Raw genomic sequence first — 19,142 nt, 5'->3', positions numbered from 1 at the left:
TCCGGAAGCAGAGTTCAATTTCTCAAGCCATTATCTAATTTTATAAGAAATTTGTGACTATGGCTAAATTTCCCCAATACACACTATATTGTTTTTCTAGAGTAACTAATGGGTTTTAAAGGGATTCAGTAAAAAAGATAGTCCAAGAAATAAATTATGAGAAAATAAATTATAAAAATGAATATATTGGCATACACCAAATGTCAGATTTTTCATTTCTCTGCTAAGCCTAAAAATAATTGGTTGTGAAATAAGTAATATTAACAAAAATTCTGTCTTCGTGAAGAAACTAGTAAACCATATGTTCCCCTGACTTTGGCACTGAGAAGTGTATCAACATATCATGTTGAATTTCTCTATCTGAATTCAAACCACCTACTCATATCCTGACATGTATCCACTTGAAATTAATAACTTCCTAAGATAAAGACGTACCTAATTTTTTAAAAAAAATCACTTTTATACAAATGTGGGAGAATTCTCAATGAAGCTAGAACACCAGATAGTGAAACGGAATGAATAACAGGAAAGCAAAAAGTCAGAAATTGAAGCTTGTTCCTACCTTTTCCCCAAAACCTATACATGTTACCCCAAAGAAATAAAGTTCTCAGCGTCAGAGTCTCCATCTATAAAAGAGGGAAACCATTTAATGGTCTACGTGCTTCACAGTACTATGGGCAACCAATAAGATGATTATATCATCACTCAGTTATAAACAAATAATATATAAAAAAATCTACATTAAGGAAAAAGTTTATGCAGAAGTAACCTTACTCTCAATTTAAGAAAAAGATAAAATTTCATTGTTTGATGAAAACCATAATGGCAGTGTTTTGAAACACCAAAAAAATAAAAAAGATGAAAAGATATTTAAGATAGAAAGAATAATAGTTTTTGTATATAGTTACCGAAGCCAAAACTATAGGAAAACATTTAACTTTGATTCATTTGTTGAGCCCCTGTTGTGGCACAGAAGAGGAGGTATTTTCAAAATCACTCATTTTTAACTTTGAAATCCCCTGTGACCAAATGATTATTTGTAGCTGATTAATTTTCATAATTATTTTTTTCCAAAATGCTAAAATTAAATATTGTTGCATTTAAATAGCAACTCTGAAATGATAACTAGTAGAGGAAAGTAATTCCTTGCTGAACCAGGACCTCACTATGCCTGTGTTCTCATCTCCACTTCAATGTCCCTACGGTTCTGAAGCTTACTAAAAACGGGGCATGTCACTTTCTTCCCCAGTCCTCATTGGCATGTACTTTAAATGCAAATAACTCAACAAAGCTTATAAAACCTCTGCACCATCTATATAGTTTAAACGTTCATGTCCAATCTCCTCTCCTTTCATTTTTTCCTCAAGAATCTTAAGTTTCTCTTGCAGGAGATTTTTGGTTTTAATACTTAAGAACCTGTCATGTTTTGAAATGCTCCCTGTGTCTGAAATTTGATTTGCTACCTTTTTGTCTCTCAAGTCCTCCATTTATAAAGGTCTGGCTTAAATAGTACCCCCTCTATGAAGTCCTCCTGTGTTTCCCCAGGAAAAATTAGGAGCACTCTCCCCTGGCTCTCAGAACAATCTGAACACACCCTTATTAAGAAAATATAATATCTGCAAAGCACCAAGTAAATCTAGTCCCGACTAAATCCCCAGTGAAGGGTCCCCTACCCTTGTTTTCCAGCCTCTGTACTGAGCAACACACCTGCAATATAGTGATTAATTGCTAAATAAACCACAATAGGGCTTACTTAGTAGTAATTTCCTCCTTTTAATCATTTCTCCTCTTATTCCTTGCTGATGCAGATATACAAATATTTAAGAAACTACCTAGAGCAGTTCAAAAATCTTGGAAAAATGGAAACTTGGCCCACTTAAAAGTTATCTGAAAAGAACTAGAACTTGGAATTCATATTTCAAGTCCTGACATATTATTAAGCTACTGTTGAAAGACTACAAATTCATAAGAAGTTATTTTGCTCACAAGTACCTACAAAATTCAAGTCTGCTATAAAGCCAATAATTATTCACTAAAATTATTTTAACTATGTTTCTCAAATATTATATAAAGTGGACAATGAACCCAAATTTTAAAATTCCAATGGTAAATATGCCTTACAATTATCTGATATTTTATATATCTGTAAAATATTTAGATTTGGTATATATGTTTACTTTTCCATTTTATGTTTATAAAAGTAATGGATATAAGATTTCCATATTTTTAGTATTTTAAAATATGAGTATTAACCATTCCCAGAGTCTGTTCTGGTCTAATAGAGGTATGATGAGAGTTTGCAGGATTGACAATATTTGTAATTAAACCTTGATGGATTGGTTTACTAATTTTTCTACCTCTTGGTACTCATGAATTTAAGGTCATGTCTTAATATTTACTTGTGTTAATTATCTCCGTATTGAAAAACATCTCTGTTCCTTTGGAATCTGATTACTTACTAAACACGCTTATGCATTTTAGAGACATGTAAGAAGGACATTCAATGTATACTGATCACTGAACAAAAGAGTTGCTGAGTTACACCCTCAATAGTGTCAAACAGCATATTAATGGGTGATTTAAAATGATAAAAACATGAGTTTTTGAAGATTATTGAGCCTTACTTTTCTTGTGTGGCAATCTATTTATAGCAAAGTACTGGATGTTGTAAATCCCTGTTGCAAATATCTAATATGGAAATTTAACTGATGGTGATTTTCAAATTATAAAAAATATTAATGTAATCTCAGAGGATACTTAAAATAGTTGAAGAACAACAAAATGTAAATTGTATTTCAAAAATAGAACTGGAATTAGAAATCTGATATGGCTTAGTTTTTTAACTGGAGGTATAATTGATACAGCCATTGATACTTAATTACCTCATCACTGCAAAGGAATAAATCTAAACCACAGGGCTTGTTTAAGTTATTTTTATCTTATACCATACAATTTTTATATTTAGGCTCTGGAAATTTTAATAAGAAGTAAAAGGAAGGAAAGAAGAAAAAAGTCACGGACGAAGAATTCATTTGACACAATGAGTTGCAAAGCCCACAGAAAATTTTTGCGTTTTGAGCCTCAAAGTCAGTCTCTTCAAAATGGAAGTACCTGACTCAAGAGTTCACTAGCAAGGATTAGATCTGAGGCTGTATAATTCTCACTTCTGTATTTAAATCCTAAACTTGTCTGTCCATAGGAGTGCTTTTCAAAGACAGTGTTAGCACTTCTAGGGGACATTTGGAAAATGCATAGCAAGTGAGATAGGCATACAGAGGGTGGGCAAGTGGTTTACTAGCAGCTCTGACATGCTTCAGGCAGTCCCAACTGACTAAGCATCGTCACTGTTCTCATGTGAACTTTTAAAAGTCCTGCTGAATATTTCTATAGCTGAAAGCCTATATAAAGTTATCTGAGCCTAAAAGTTCATTTTAGGTTATAAACACAAAGTCTTTTTATATACACTGAATTGCATCAGGAATATACTGCCATTTAACTCAGGAGCAAAGTGTACCATAGTATGTTTTGTATGGGACTTTACCAATAATTTTTCACCATTTGGAAAACTGGTGTCACCAAATGCCGTGAGCTGCCACAACACATGTCCATCACAGAGCAGTGGGAGCTGTTGCTTCCTCACTGATTTAAATGGACAGGCACAAGCAGTTGATGACTTTACTGTATCTTCCAGTGCTGTGGTCCCCACAGTGCAGGCCATCTGATTATATATATGTTACTTTCCTTTAATGTATTATTTATATTAAAAGCTGGCCATCTATATATATATATATTAAAATTATATATATATTAACATTGTGAGCATAATTGAAAAGAATTATAAATTACATTTTAGGATCTAAAAGTAGGTATTTCAGAGTGATGATTGTAAAAAGAAATTCTGTGTTCTAGAAAGTTAGGAACGACTGGTTAAGAATAAAAGATTCCCAGAAATTTAAACAGGCTTTTCATGGGCATATGCTTTTATATATATATATATATATATATATATATATATATATATATATATATATATATATATATAAAGCTAAAATCCTTATTTTTACAAGAATAAAGCAAAAATGAAAGGTGCAGGCCTTATGTATATTAAAAGCTTAAGAACTTGCTGTTTGGTTTTTTTTTACTCAATTCTCATAATTTATCTTGAAGAAATTAATTGGCAAGGCATCCTATTTACATGCAAGTTATGCTAGAAAACACAATCAATACATGATAATTTTAAAAAGACTACATAATGAAGTATTAAGTGGCTTTAAAAATAATCTATAAGATTACATAGTGATACAGTAAATACTCATAATACTAAGCTAAATGGAAGGACACAATGTGTTACTGTCCTGCTTTTTTAAACAGGAAGTTTTGCATTAAAGAAATGGAAGAATTATACTCCACACCCAGTGATAGAATTACTTATAAATTATATTTCTTCTTATACCTTTATTTCCCAACTTATCAAAAATAAGCCTGCTTGTGTAAATAAGTTTTGAAAAAAAATGTAACAATAAACATGACTGTTAAAAGTATAAGGATTAAGCCCTGGCCAGTTGGCTCAGTGGTAGAGCGTCGGCCTGGTGTGCAGAAGTCCCGGGTTTGATTCCCAGCCAGGGCACACAGGAGAGGCGCCCATCTGCTTCTCCACCCCTCCCCCTCTCCTTCCTCTCTGTCTCTCTCTTCCCCTCCTGCAGCCGAGGCTCCACTGGAGCAAGGATGGCCCGGGTGCTGGGGATGGCTCCTTGGCCTCTGCCCCAGGCGCTAGAGTGGCTCTGGTCGCGACAGAGCAATGCCCTGGAGGGGCAGAGTGTCGCCCTCTGGTGGGCGTGCCAGGTGGATCCCGGTCGGGCGCATGCGGGAGTCTGTCAGACTGTCTCTCCCCGTTTCCAGCTTCAGAAAAAAAAACTTAAAAAAAAAAAAGTATAAGGATTAGATTGAAGAGGCGGCCCATCCTTAGCATCTCTGTGACGTAGGGCTCTCAGCCTCAGCTCACCCACTTCGTAAGAAACCATGAAGATTACATGAAATAGGCTTGCAAAACATCTTGAATGCTGCCACATCCATAGATGTTTCTGCTGTTGTTATTAGTGTTATTGTTAATAAGGAGAATAAGACCTATTCCAATTAGATCACCTGGGAAGTACATTCTATCTCAGTTTAAAATTAAACATGTTAAAAGGGAAATACAATATTATTTCAAGAACTACCATAAACAGTACTTTGTTTTTCTTATACAGTATATTTTCTTCTTCGGATGAAAAGGGTCATGTTGAAACATGTTGAAAGCCTCAAAAAGATAAAAGTTTTTCTCCAAAATATTGTATATAAGAAAGGACAATACTAATAAAGTAAAAACTGCGGATAATTGAGAATAGGGGATTTGGGTTGTGGGCTGGAAGGCCTCAGAATTAGGTTTCAAGCCAAACCTCAGTTACCCAGACCCTGTTAGAATTTTAGCATAAAACCCTATGGAAAAGTGTTGCTTACAGTTATGTATCTCTTAAAGATTATAAATGTTACCTGAAGAACATACAACTAAACAATAAAAAATAAAAAGGAAGTCGCCCGTGTCAAAATGATGTCTTGACCATTTTTAAATACATCCATGACAAAATTAAAAAATCTGCATGAAAGCTGACATAGCTCTTATGTGGCTGTATTTTAAAATTGGTACCTACCGTGCTTTTAATAACACGTCCACTTCTTAATACCCTAACACAAAAACAACTAATCCTGAAGAGATACAGGTCATTTTGAATTCGCCATTACCAAGGATAGGGTTAGGGTTAGGGTTAGGAGTAGCAGGAATGATGGGCTCATTAAATATTGTCAGATCCCAGGCCCCTGGGTTCATGCTGGTTGACCAGTGATTTTGTTTTGTAACTTAACCAAACATCAGTTTTCAGTCTTCTCCCCCCCCCTTCCTCACCCTTTATTATGTCACAAGCAACTATCGTGCCATTTCCTCTCCTCCTCACACAGTATACTTTTCAATAGACTCAAAAAGTGTCACATCACAACCTACCATTGATTTCCCATCTGTCCTCGTCACTCATGCTGCATCTCCTTATGAGGATCTGTTTAGCTGCCGCTGGGGAAGCCGCTGACCATTGGTTTTTATGTGATACCTTTCCTAATTTGACTGAAACAACCGATTAGAGAAAAGACACTAAATAAACCCTCACATTATTCAGACTCTACAGCTAGCCTGGGAATAAAACATATGTCATCTCTGAAAAACAGTGAACAGATAGGAGATAAATCATCAGCAAGTAGCCGGTTGTAATCTCTCTCACTTTCTGCCTGTGTCTATTTAGATAAATTGTAACCCAAGAACATCGAGATATCTTTGTATTTAAGGAAACAGTAATGAAATAATGTCCAAATAATAAAGATAGAGAAAAAGACAGTCTTTTAAGTTGGGCAACATCACAGAATTGAACAAATGAAGTCTGACATTGCCCATATTTTTGAATTGTCAGAGTGTGGATGAATTTCCTAGATAATATAAAAATTCTAGATTTTCATGTTAAGAGAAAAGCAATGCTGAATATATTCTACACAGTACTGAAGATTGACCTCAGTTCTGTGAAACTGATTCCTAATGAAGCAAAGGGCGCCTGTCCTTGCCACTGGCTTGCTTCAGGGCGGATGCTGTGTAACGACAAGCAGCCTCTGATTCTGGTACAAGGTGGACTTATGAAATGAGGTAGCTAACACATCTATAAACACTTCCTTTTCATAGCTATAAGAGCTTTATAAAATCCAATTAATTCATTAAACTTCATAAATTTGGAGGAGCATACATATTTACAGCTCACCACATGTCACAAATATCTGGTTTAATATATAGAATCCAGTTTTAACTATCCAGGGTTTGAGCTTTCATATACCTACAGAAAGGCAGGGCACAGTGAAGAATCTGTGCATCACTGGGAATTCTAAGAAGTGTGAGTTGGGTTAAGAATGCTCACAGCAAAAGATGATCTCATTGCCAGCACCCAAGAGAACTCTGGCTATCTCTACTTGGGCAAAGATGGCTTAGATCCAATTACCCGTTCCTTGGATGGTGTGAAGTACTTTAGGAAGTTTGTAAACCTCTTTTGAGCTCATATTAAGACAGAAACATCATTCTTGAAATAACTTTGCTTACTGGGTGAACCTGGTTTCCTAGTTATGGAAGAGTGCAAAAATCCTTGGGAATAAAGCGGATAATTTTCCAACAAAAACCATACCGTCAAAAACATTGTGAGCAAAGGCACAGTGGTATGAGTCTGAAGAGTTTGTTCCTGAAATGGCTCTTCCCTCAGTGAACATAATGAAAAGGTACACAGTGCAGAGAGACGGCAAGTGCCAGCCTCATGTCATGTGAACTTATACCCTGACTTGCTCGTGCAGCTCAGCACCTTGTACATATCATCCAACTTCTCTCAGCCTCAATTTCCTCACATGTAAATGAGAATAATAATACTTGCTCTCATGGGGTTGTTGAGGACATAGAAAAAGAAATAATTAATATGGGAAGTAGGGTCAAGGACCATTGGTCCCCTTCCCATTCTCATCCCTACTCCTAAGACAGTAGTAAAAAAAATCACATTTTTCATTATTGCTAACAGTTTTTCTTCAATGGGTAGGAGCTCTGGGAAGCAAATTTCATCTCAATTTAGAGACCATCAAAATGATTATAGCTGTCTGACAACAGGACACATGTTTTAGTAAATAGATCTTCAGTACTGGAGGTGAGATTTTCCCTACCACTTGAGGTAGTCTAGCAAATGGTGAATATATATTTAGCAATATACAAACTCATTAAGCACATTATGCTTTCAGCTATCCTGCCTTATTAAATCCTCAAAGTAAATCTATGAATTTGATGTTTATATCCTCATTTAGGCCCACAATGATTAAGTAATTAACCACACATTGGTAGATGACAAACTTTGGGGGATACTGCAGAGTGATATCACAGGTAGTATATAACATGAATGAGTCATAACTCTACATATGACTTATACTATGCAGCAATATTTTAGAGTGTAGACTACGTGGATATATGGCAAGATGGCAACCAGGAAAGCCCAATCAATCTCAAAGTCCTGCATTTCAATTTCTAGAATTATTATCTCTCAAATAGACTTACTCTGATTTCAAAACTCCTATAGAAGTGACAGTACTGGCAGTACTATTAATGCTTTTGTTTGTTTTTGTTTTACTTATATCAATGCAACAGAAAAGCTAGGAATTAAGTTAAAATCTTTTCTTCTAAGTTGAGTTTATTGATGCTTACTATGTGCCAGGCAAAATGCTAAGCACATAACATAAATCTGTCATTTAGAGTTCTTACAACAAACCAATAGGATTATCACTGTTATTCTTGTTACCTTGCATATGAAGAAACTGAGGTAGAGAAAACTGAAAAGCTTTCTGAAGGTCACACAATTAGTAAGAGTAGAGCTGAGAATCAAAACCAGATGCATTTAACTCCAAAATGTGTAATCTTAATCACTATGCTAGTTGGTAGGGTGGGGCAAAAGTGGGTTTACACTTGTTCATATTAGTGCTATAAATCATTTTAAGTAAGACAAATTTTAGTTATAATAATGATAAAAATCTCAACTGAGTACACAAAGATGTGAGCACATACTGTTAGCAAAAAAATTAAATTCAAAATCAGCATTTTCATACATATTTTATCTGAGGCTAATAATATTTTTTAATTTAACTAAAAGGCTTTATCTTTTGCATTATTTAAAATTATTAGTACATGCCATATTAAAAATAAACACATATAATTTCAAAACTATTGTCATTCTGAAATACTTTTCAATACTGTAAGCTGGGAATAGAAAAACATTTCTATTTTTTTTTTTGAAGCTCATTGGCTCATAGGAAAAAGAAAATTGAATTGACTATTTAATCTTCTCATCCCAACCTCAATTAGAAATATGAAGCACTCAGATCATTTGTTATAAAAATAATTTAAAAGTCAGTATATAGCATACTTTTATGTGTAATATTTAAATTAAGTGTAGTACTTAAACTATACATTATAATTTAATTCTTATTATGGATAAGAAAGGGTGCTAGAGAGAAAAAGAAAAGACATACTAGACATAAGAAGAGGAGAGAGACAAATGTAGATAACCAAGGGGAAAACTAACTGAAACATCAGTGAACAACAAACAAAAAATTCTACACATCCACACCACATAGATTTGGAAAAGAGATACAGAAAGTTGACACTTACTGGGTATACAGTAAATGATTCATTAATGTGGAAGTCAGACCAGGTCATAGATTTTAATTATTTTATATTCCCATTTTATTCTTGTCTTTCAAATTATGTTGTGCTTTTACCATTCCTAGCACAACATATTGACATTTAGCAGTTTGACCACAGGAAATTAAAGAGACGTTGATATTCATTAAAAATTAACACAATCAGATCATCATCATAAGCAATCAGGTAAATTTATAAAACTGGTTGTAAGTGATCATTTAGAAACTGTTTTTTGAATAGTTAGCCTTCAAATAGGATACTAAACAGAATTAGAATTCATTGATTTTACAACTGTTCATTTTTCACCACAGATCATTTTTGTCGCTAGAGCTCTATTGAGCTCATGAATGTGAATTTTTAAGTTTAAATTCTTATCATAAAGACATAAAAACTCTACCTTTGTGGACTTCAAAATCCATTCAACAATTTTCACTCTTCTATATAAATCAGACTAAATGAACAATATTTGCTATAGTGGGCGTGCACCAGACCACAAGACTGCTCAGTACCTGCTGTTTATCCAGACGCATCCTCTTGGCGGCATTCCTACTCTCACTCTCACAGGCTGAAGCCAAGATACTCTCTGCAACTGCTGAGGTAAGGTGGGAAGGAATAGGTCGCGACTATAAAGAAAAAAAGAGAGAAAAAAACATGAAAAACAATTATTAACAGTATCATTTACAGGCTAATGCTATTCTCAGAAGAGCTTACAGGTTGTGCAGGAGTATCCCTTTATTTCAACTCAACTTATTCCAATAAAAAGAGGAAATGGAAATTGAAAAGATGAAAAATGAAAGCTAGTTAGAGGTTAAAGCGCTAGTTGCTACACAGATCCATCATTCAATCTCATAAGTCCATAGTCATGAGTATTTAGTCTGGGCCATTAAGCTGAAGTGTGAACAGGCAGTGGAAAAAGTACTGACTGGGTTTTGCAAATAAAACAAGTTCTTTAGATTTTTTATAACATATGACAAGACAAAACAAAAACAAGTGACAGGGCTGAAACTGAGTTGGAAAAACTAGACACTTAGACCAGGTCAAACAATATTAATATGAAATGTGAAGATTTACAGTCTAAGCTGTAACAACTGATATGATTAAATCCTTTTAAAAATACTTCAGTTTAAACACAAACTAGAAAGTCAGTACTAGAACAATTCTGATTTAACAAAACTTTGATATTTTAGATGTGAGATTTGTGTGTGCCTACATGTTTTATTTATAATATCTGAGTTAATATTATTAACAGGTTCTTGTTAAAAATCCATCTTCTATGTAGCACACATAAAAACCCCAACTAAAATCCTAATTAACTATAAATTGTTTTCAACTCTCCATATCATTTGTGATCATCAGAAAAGTTTCCCATTCTTTCCCCATAAAAACATGCAAAATCTTCTAACTAAAAAATGAAGTACTTAATGATATTGAACAGTTTTTTAATGAAGATATGTCAATGGAAGATTAAGAAATAATATGAAAAGTAAACCAAATGAGATAGCAAAATATGAAATTACAAAATCAAAGTTCCTTTGGGAATCTAGTATACACAGTGGCATGCCACCTTAGGTTTGCAAAAATCTCAATTTAAAATATGTATGGATGCCATTTATTGGAAGCTCTGAACTAATAGAGACCTGTGTTGTTTTTCCAGACTATAGTGTTTTAACAAATACTCCTCAATGGAATCTGTGTAGTGTAAAAAGAGACCAGTCTCTGACCTTGCTTGAACCAGGAAGTAATTTCTGTAGCTGCTCCGTGGATTTCCTCATGCTTTCCACCCCAAAGTAACCTCTGTAGACCAAAGATACCTCTTTCCTACCTCTGTAGGTAGGAAAGGTATAGGGTATCATCTCTACCTGCTAATCCTGTGAGATGTCTCAAATGATGGCTAGGCAACATAGACAATAGAGCATTAAAATATTTTGAATGTAATTTTTGCAAAAGAAAGAGACGAGAGACCCTGTGAGGTGGCAGGGAAAATACAGCAGCAGAGATTTGAGGAGGAAGTTAGAAAGCTAAGACTGGGTTCTAGGAAGACAGAGAAGGGTCAAATGAGGTAAACTTAAAAAAATTGCCATAAAAATGTAAATATAATTTTTAAACTAATATTGCTTCTTGATTTCAGTCTGTACTTCAGTGCATATAGATAAAGTCACTCAGCCCAGAATTAGAAATATATTAAGCTACAGAAAAAGTGTCTCATTAAAAGATGATGGCCACAGTATGGCTCAAAATTATAAACTAAACCACATGGGACTTAGGTACACTAGGTTCCTTTTCAGTTGAATTACATTATAAGGAGAAGGTATTGTGGGAATATTGGAATAAAAAGAATCCATAATGAAAAAAGAAAACTATGTATTAGACTGTAGCTAGAATTATTCAGATAGAAGTGAATGTTCACGTCTTTATAAACTGTATTATTAGACCCTTCATTTGGATCTATGGACTGAATCAAGAGAATCTAAATAAAATAATTATTGATAGCCACATGAAATCCAGAAAGATGTACAGTATTTCTGTTTTTACTAACTTCATTTTTCTCTCTTTATTAGTTTCTTTATTTAAAATTAAGAATATTTTTTGAATTATATATATAAAAATATATAATGTTTAGGCTGATTAATTTGAGTAATAAACAATTTCTTAAATGCATAAAAATTTGTTGAGCAAAGAGAACAAGGTAAAATATCCCTTCAATTAATATTAGTAGCATCTCTTTTTAATTTCTGTTTTAATTTTAAAAAATAAAATAGAAAATGACTTTTATTAGAACAGTACAAATTGTTATACATGATAATTTATATAATTCTCTTTTCAGAGAAAATGATAGAGTTGGGATTTCCCAGACATATTAAATTGGCCTTCTCAGAAACTAGAAAAATATCCATGCTGAATGGAGCTAGATATTTTTAAATGTTACTAGATAATATTTCAAAATTTTAGGAAAATAATCAACTTCAAGATAAAGTAGTCATTCCTTCTTTTCTATTAAGTAGGAAAAATAAGTAGAAGCAGAATCTATGATTAGAAATTGCGAATTGTTAAAAAGCATAATTTTGGAAATAGATTTGTTCTGAGTTTATTATAGAATTATAAGTTAACAGTACATGGCTGTAGAAAGCATTCAGAACAAGTTTTTTCTCCATGGTTTGAAGAAACAAAATAAGTATTTTGTTAAAGGACAAATTGAGCTAGAGACAGAATCCAGGTTTCATATCTCCCAATTCTCAGCTCTTTCACTGTCTTTACATAGTTTGTCATTAATAATATAAGATATCCTAGAACAAATCTTGACATACAAACTGTTTTGTTCAACTAAAAAATAAACCAACTGAAGATAGCCTTTTACCTGTAAGTATTGCAATCATAATAATAGATTTAAGCTCATCGAAAAGCAGAAAGAATAAATTTTAAAAATCTGCTAGAGTTTAAAGATTATATTATATATAAGTTCAAAGAATTTATTATATCTCAAAGATATAATAGAATATGTACCTCCAGGTAGGAAACCAATACCATAATCTAATTTTAAAATAAATATTAATAATTTATTCCCTATTGTGTGCTTAGGACGTGTAGGCATTAATACAAAAACTTAAGATTTATGATCTAGTTTAGTCTCTCAAACAACTTGAGAAAACTATGAATTATTCATACTTTAGGAAAAATACATTGAAGTTATAAGAGAGAGTATATAACCTGCTCAGAATCATATAACTATGTATGTGGAAACACCTGAATTAATATCTAAATCTAATGAAAATTGGGAATAATCTCTAGTAAAAAATAATGTATTCTCACTTCACAGGACCTCAGTGTGTTTAAATAAAGGTCTAACTCTCACATATACTACCCATTCCTATAGAGGAATCCATTTCACATTTCAGAAATAATATATTAGGATCTCTCTAAAATCCTTCTGTTAAAGTGATTGAAATCCTAATACTGTACATCTCGTTAATTCTTTCAACCCCCCTTCACTAACAGTGCAAAGATAAAATGTAACTTATCTAAGTTTTGTCACATGTTCTAAACTGATGCAATCAAAATTAACCAGATTTTGATATTGACGCAACTGGAAGCGACAAGAAATTACTATAAATGAAACACAGTAAAGCTGAGTTTTATGCCCACGGTGAGAATGATGAGGCAGGCAGAGTTCTTTCTCTCCTGTGAGGCAATCCTGCTAAAAACCCCCTTGGTTCTAGTACCAATGAGCCAAAAATCAATGCCAATGCTCCTCAATATACACACTCAGCTCAGTTATGCTGCACCAGTTATAAAATACTAAATATGAAAGTCTTGTTGACTTTTCCTCCACAGTTTTGCTATGACATCTTTATTATATGCAGCTTAAGTGTCTGTTTGTCACCGATAGCTTATTGGTTGCTTGCGTAACTGTACTAGCCAATGGGGTGAAGCTGCCATGGCATTCAAATAGTCCCACCTTCTGGCATGCCACCTCACCAATTGAGGTTAAAGATTGGAGCAATTATTATGCTGTTAAGAAATCTTAACACCAGAAGGGGTCTTTGCAATGGTACAAGACTAGAGGTTCTCCAATTGAAAAATAATGTTATAATAGCTAAGTCTTTGACTGGCTCCTCTAAAGGTGAAATACATTGTCATTCCAAGAATTGATTTGGCTCCATCTCAAACAGGGTTGCCGTTTCAATTGAGACGTAGACAATTTCCTGTAAAACTTGCCTTTGCTATGACCATCAATAAGTCTCAGGGCCAAACGCTTAAGTGTGTTGGCATTTTTTTACCTGAGCCTGCATTTGGACACAGTCAACTTTATGTTGCCTGTTCAAGAGTTTGTGAAAGAACGGACGTAAAATTAAAAATAATTGATGGTCCTCTGCAAGGCGAGCTTAAAAATGATGGAAAGATCTACACAAGAAATGTTGTGTACAAAGAGATCTTTGACATGTGAATTAACATTTTATTATTTAAAAAACCTTCATTTATTGAGCTAGCGGTGGCTCTTAAGAAATGTACTGCCAGTGGTTTCCTTCATTGCACTCTACCTTAAGCAATTAAGCAAGTAGAAGGGGGAAGCCCCGTGGGACAGTAAGCAAAGGGGACTCCTCGCCGCCTGCCCTGGGTAATTCAGTTTGAATTAGCAGACACCTTTGCACAAATCATTTTAATTACAATTTATAATATCTAGAACAGCGGTCATTTTGTATGACCGCCGGGCTTTCTAGTATTTCTATAATCCAAAAGTACTTGTATTAAGGTAAAATTAATCAACTTTGTTCCTTATAAGAACAATTTTGTCATAGAGAAATTTAAAACTGTTTTTTATTCTGAGTTCTGAAAACCGCCTTCATGGAAACTCTCCTTCACTACCTTTAATAGTAGAGGGCATATTCTATCACTGCTTTTGGTCTTCCTGGCAGATAATCAGCAAAGTGTGTTAAGAGCTGTAGTCATGGATTCCACCAGGGATGAGGCCAGAAGAGTACCTCTTACAGCACTAAGAGAGGCGATGTAACTGGGGATAAGAATATATTTCGACCAAAATAAAGACTTGACTTCTGGAGGGGAGTGAACATACAATACAGAGTACAGAGACGTGTTGTAGAACTGGGCACCTGAAAATTGTATAATTATGTTAACCAGTGTCACTCCATTAAATTCATTTTACAAAGAAGAAAATTTCAAAAATATAAAATTAAAAATCAAATGCAAAGACTTCAAAAGATAAATTATGAAAACAATACTTCTGGTTAAATATAGCTTAGTAAATATGCTATTGATTAATATGTATATTTACATATACATATTTGATTTGAAAATCCGTAACGATTCAAAATGTCTATCATCTTTTACATTACTCTACATGATTTATACCTAGATTGAGAAGATTTGATACTATTTCTTTCCCAGAATATAATGCTAACCACCCCTCATTAATTATCTCTTCTTAATTAACTGTCATTCTCAATTGGCATGAGCTGATCTTTCCCCAGCAATGTCCTTATTATAATAATTAGCTATGCCCAAATCAGTTGTGGCTGTTACACTAAACAGATGGCTAAACCATCACATGGAACTTTTGGAGTTCAAAAAAATCACATTTTAATTGGGGACTTCGGATGTGATTGCTGTTGGCACAGTATAAATGTGTGTTTCTTTATATGTGCTTGTAAAACCCCCGTACCAACAAACTATTCTGTTTTTTTTGGCCTTAAGACCAGCATCCTCTGAAGTTCTGCTGTACATGTAAGATACTTAAGGATTTTTAAACTTATAAAAATGTACAAGGAAATAAAAAAATATAAGATTCTGTTCATGGGTTAATGTGGCAATGTTCTCTATACCCTAGCATTTCAGTATAGCTTATCAACTATTAGACACGGCCAGGCTGAGAGCAACAGTGACATCCACACGAGATTGTAAGTGGAATGAGCTCTTTTAAAATAATTAGAGCAAATTATTCAATAGTCAGAATTTAGGTGGGACTCTAAATGAAGATTGTTTTTCCTAATATGATTTTATCAAAACATAATTTAAGAATTTTGTTACTTGGATGATATGTGTATCCTATCTCCCCCAAATTAAATATCTACACCTAAAGTATAATTTTTATAGGTTATGTAGAAAGTTTCAGCTCCTAAGGAATCCCTTCTATTAACTATATAGATAGCTTCATTTGGTAGACATCAAGAGCCTAACCTGTGGTGGTGCGGTGGATATGGCATCAACCTGGAATGTAGACATCAGTTGCATAACATAAGAGTGGAGCAACTAAATCAGATTGGCTTGGATAATCATTGTGCAATCAACTGCTTGCAATGTGTCTGACTTTTTTTTACTATTTCATCTCTCTGAGCCTCAGTCATCCTGCCAGTATCATTATCTCTATTTTCCTAAATGGCCAAACTGAGGTTCAGGCAGTAAGTTCTGAATAGAAAAAAATAATTTCTATATCATGGGGAAGTTGTTAGAAATACTTCTGTGAAGTATTGTGCATAAAATCACTAATATCCTTATTTATTCAACAAACATATTTAATGAGTACTTTCTATACGACAAGAACTATGCCAAGTCCAAAGAAATGAAGATAAACAATACTGTCTCTGCTATAATAGAGTTTATTTTATAAGCTAGTACAATGCCTACCATGTAGGGTATAATACACATTTAATAAAGTGTGTTTATTATAGACTCTCAACCTTCTATCTGCAATTCTGAAATCCTAATATTGTATAAACTGATTTTTCAAAAACTTGAGGTGAACTCAGTTGGCATAAAAGATGACATGAAAATACTTAGTCTTAATATTTTCTACTTTCTGGGCATAGTCATATGTTTTGTGCAGAAACAATAATATATTTGTATAAGGGATGTTTTCCCAGACCACGCTGTGAATGTTATGAAATAAACAGAATATATACTCTATTTATCATGTTTCCAAAATCTGAAATGTTCTGAATTCTGAATAATAGATGATCCAAAATTTCAGATGATGGTATTGTGGACCAAAATAGCAGGTCAATTGTCCCCACCTTCTCCTTTATGGTTTTGGTGGAAATGATAAGCAAAGGGTCTCATTGACCTGACCCTAACCACATGATTTAGGACTGCACAATCATGAGAGCTTATCTCTTTATTTACAGGGACTGATCCAAGAGATGGACATCTGATTCTAAAAGGGCCAATCCAAGTCCTTTTATGAGAGCCAGGATCTAATGACAGAAGACTGCTCTCGGACTGTAAATTTTAAAAATAGAGGCTTCGAGCTGCCAATGGCAACATTCCCTAACAGATAGCAAGAACCCATCTGAGAGGTCAACTGGTACCCAGAGAAGCACAGTTAAGAAATGAGAGAGCATAAAACTCGGACATTTGAGCCCATGATACCAGCCATATGTGAACCACTAAACTTTTATTTTTCAAAAAAATTCTCTTGACTAATCTAAAAGGAGTTTGAAAATATAGTTTTAACAAAAATGCTAATTAACTTTCATTAAGGGTTTGATTAAAAATATTTTACTATGAAATAATGCTCTATGTTTTGGCCTTTAATAATGATCTTTCACAAATACAAGGAGAATTATAGCTGATACTAATATACTTAGTATTATACTTGATATTTAGAAGCTAAGATTAGCTAACATCATATGACAATTGCTCTAATCAGGAGAAGATTAACAAAATTATCAACCAAAATGACATCTGTTTATTTTTAAATAAGTGACCATTTATTTAAATCTCCAATAGGAAACATCTTTTAATTCTGATAAGTGACATTCATACATATGATTATTATGGATTATAGCATCTTTTCTCAGAGTTTACATGTTAAGCCAAAAACAATACAAAATTTTATTCATACATTTACTATCACTACCTATTCACACTAATTGCCAAAGAGGGGAAAATATTTTTAAAACAATGTTTAAAGACTTAAAAAAAGAATTAAAATCAAATGTTATATAACTGTCTTCTTTAGGAGGAAAACCTCCCTAAAGATTTAAAATATATTAGGCTAGGTTTTCAGTCAGCAGTAGCTTTTAAATTCAAATAATCAATAACAGAATACTGTGAAACACACAACACACAGTACAAGTTAGCTTATCTCCCAACAAATTTCTACCACAAAGTAACACATTAATATCCACGCACTCACTCATCTTTCATTCAATAATTTTAATTCCATTGACTTGAACATGTAGTGAGCAGCTTTCATGAGCAACTAACTATACTATATACGACATTGTGGGTGATACAGATATGCACAGAGTAAGAAGTGTAGTATTCAAGAAACATAACTTCATATTATGGAGCCAAGATCCATATATAAGTAACAGCAATATAAGATAGGATAAAATAAAATTACAAAAGAGGTACCACAAGTAAACTTTGCACAGAGAAGAGAGAAAGATTTAAGGCTGCTCTTAGCTAGAAGTGTGGGTGGGTTAAATAGATCAAGACATAATTTGATTCAAGTTCTCCTAGCAGTTCAACGGATTGAGAGAGCGAGGATTTCCCAGTAAAAGGAACTGCGGAATGAAATTTCACATTAAATTGCATTTTATCATGTTCCTCAGATAACACATACTGGGCAACCTAGGAGTTTTTACATTGTTATTGCAAAGTGCTGCTGGTTTTCATATGTCAGGTAAGTGCCATTTGTTTCCATTTTCCCAGGAGGAAACCAAAGCTCAGGTTCACAAGGTCTACAAGTAACAACTGGTAAAGCAAGGATAAAAACCAAAATCCACTGACTATAAAATCAGGGGGCGTTTCTTCAGGTTCTCTCACCAATCCTGCTAATTTTTCATTGTTTCCTCTGAGTTCAGGTTCCTTCTGCTAGAGGAACTTTTAAGTTTATCTAGAGACAACTTGCAAATGGTAACCACAGTAGTTGGAGTGTTTCTTTCTTCCTCACTCTGGAAGCGGTGTTTAATTGTGCATGGATTTGTAGATTAAAGTAGTTTCTCTAAAATTTTTGAAGACATTTTTCTTAGTACTTTGAAGACTGTCTCTGACATCTATTTTGAGGATATCATGTATGTTAATTCTGTTCTTCTGTTTTAGGTAATCTCTCTCTCTTTTTTTTTTTTTTTTTTTTTAATTTTTCTGAAGCTGGAAATGGAAAGAGACAGTCAGACAGACTCCTGCATGCGCCCGTCCGGGATCCACCCGGCACCCGGCACGCCTACCAGGGGGCGAGGCTCTGCCCACCAGGGGGCGTTGCTCTGTTGCGACCAGAGCCACTCTAGCGCCTGGGGCAGAGGCCAAGAAGCCATCCCCAGCGCCCGGGGCCATCCTTGCTCCAATGGAGCCTCCCTGCGGGAGGGGAAGAGAGAGACAAAGAGGAAGGAGAGGGGGA

General features: G+C 34.1%; 1 protein-coding gene across 6 annotated transcripts in view; it reads right to left on the bottom strand.

Annotated features, from left to right (window-relative positions):
* Nucleotides 1-19,142, bottom strand: part of NOL4 (nucleolar protein 4) — a 356,147-nt gene that overhangs the window by 82,417 nt on the left and 254,588 nt on the right. For all 6 annotated transcript variants that reach the window (XM_066246998.1, XM_066246992.1, XM_066246993.1 and 3 more), the window contains one exon: nucleotides 9,799-9,912. In XM_066246998.1, coding sequence (XP_066103095.1) covers nucleotides 9,799-9,912 — 114 coding nt within the window. The remainder of the gene's footprint in view (nucleotides 1-9,798; nucleotides 9,913-19,142) is intronic.

This window comes from Saccopteryx bilineata, chromosome 11, assembly GCF_036850765.1.
Source record: "Saccopteryx bilineata isolate mSacBil1 chromosome 11, mSacBil1_pri_phased_curated, whole genome shotgun sequence".
Lineage (NCBI taxonomy): Eukaryota > Metazoa > Chordata > Mammalia > Chiroptera > Emballonuridae > Saccopteryx > Saccopteryx bilineata.
This window is presented reverse-complemented; position numbering and strand designations above follow the sequence as displayed.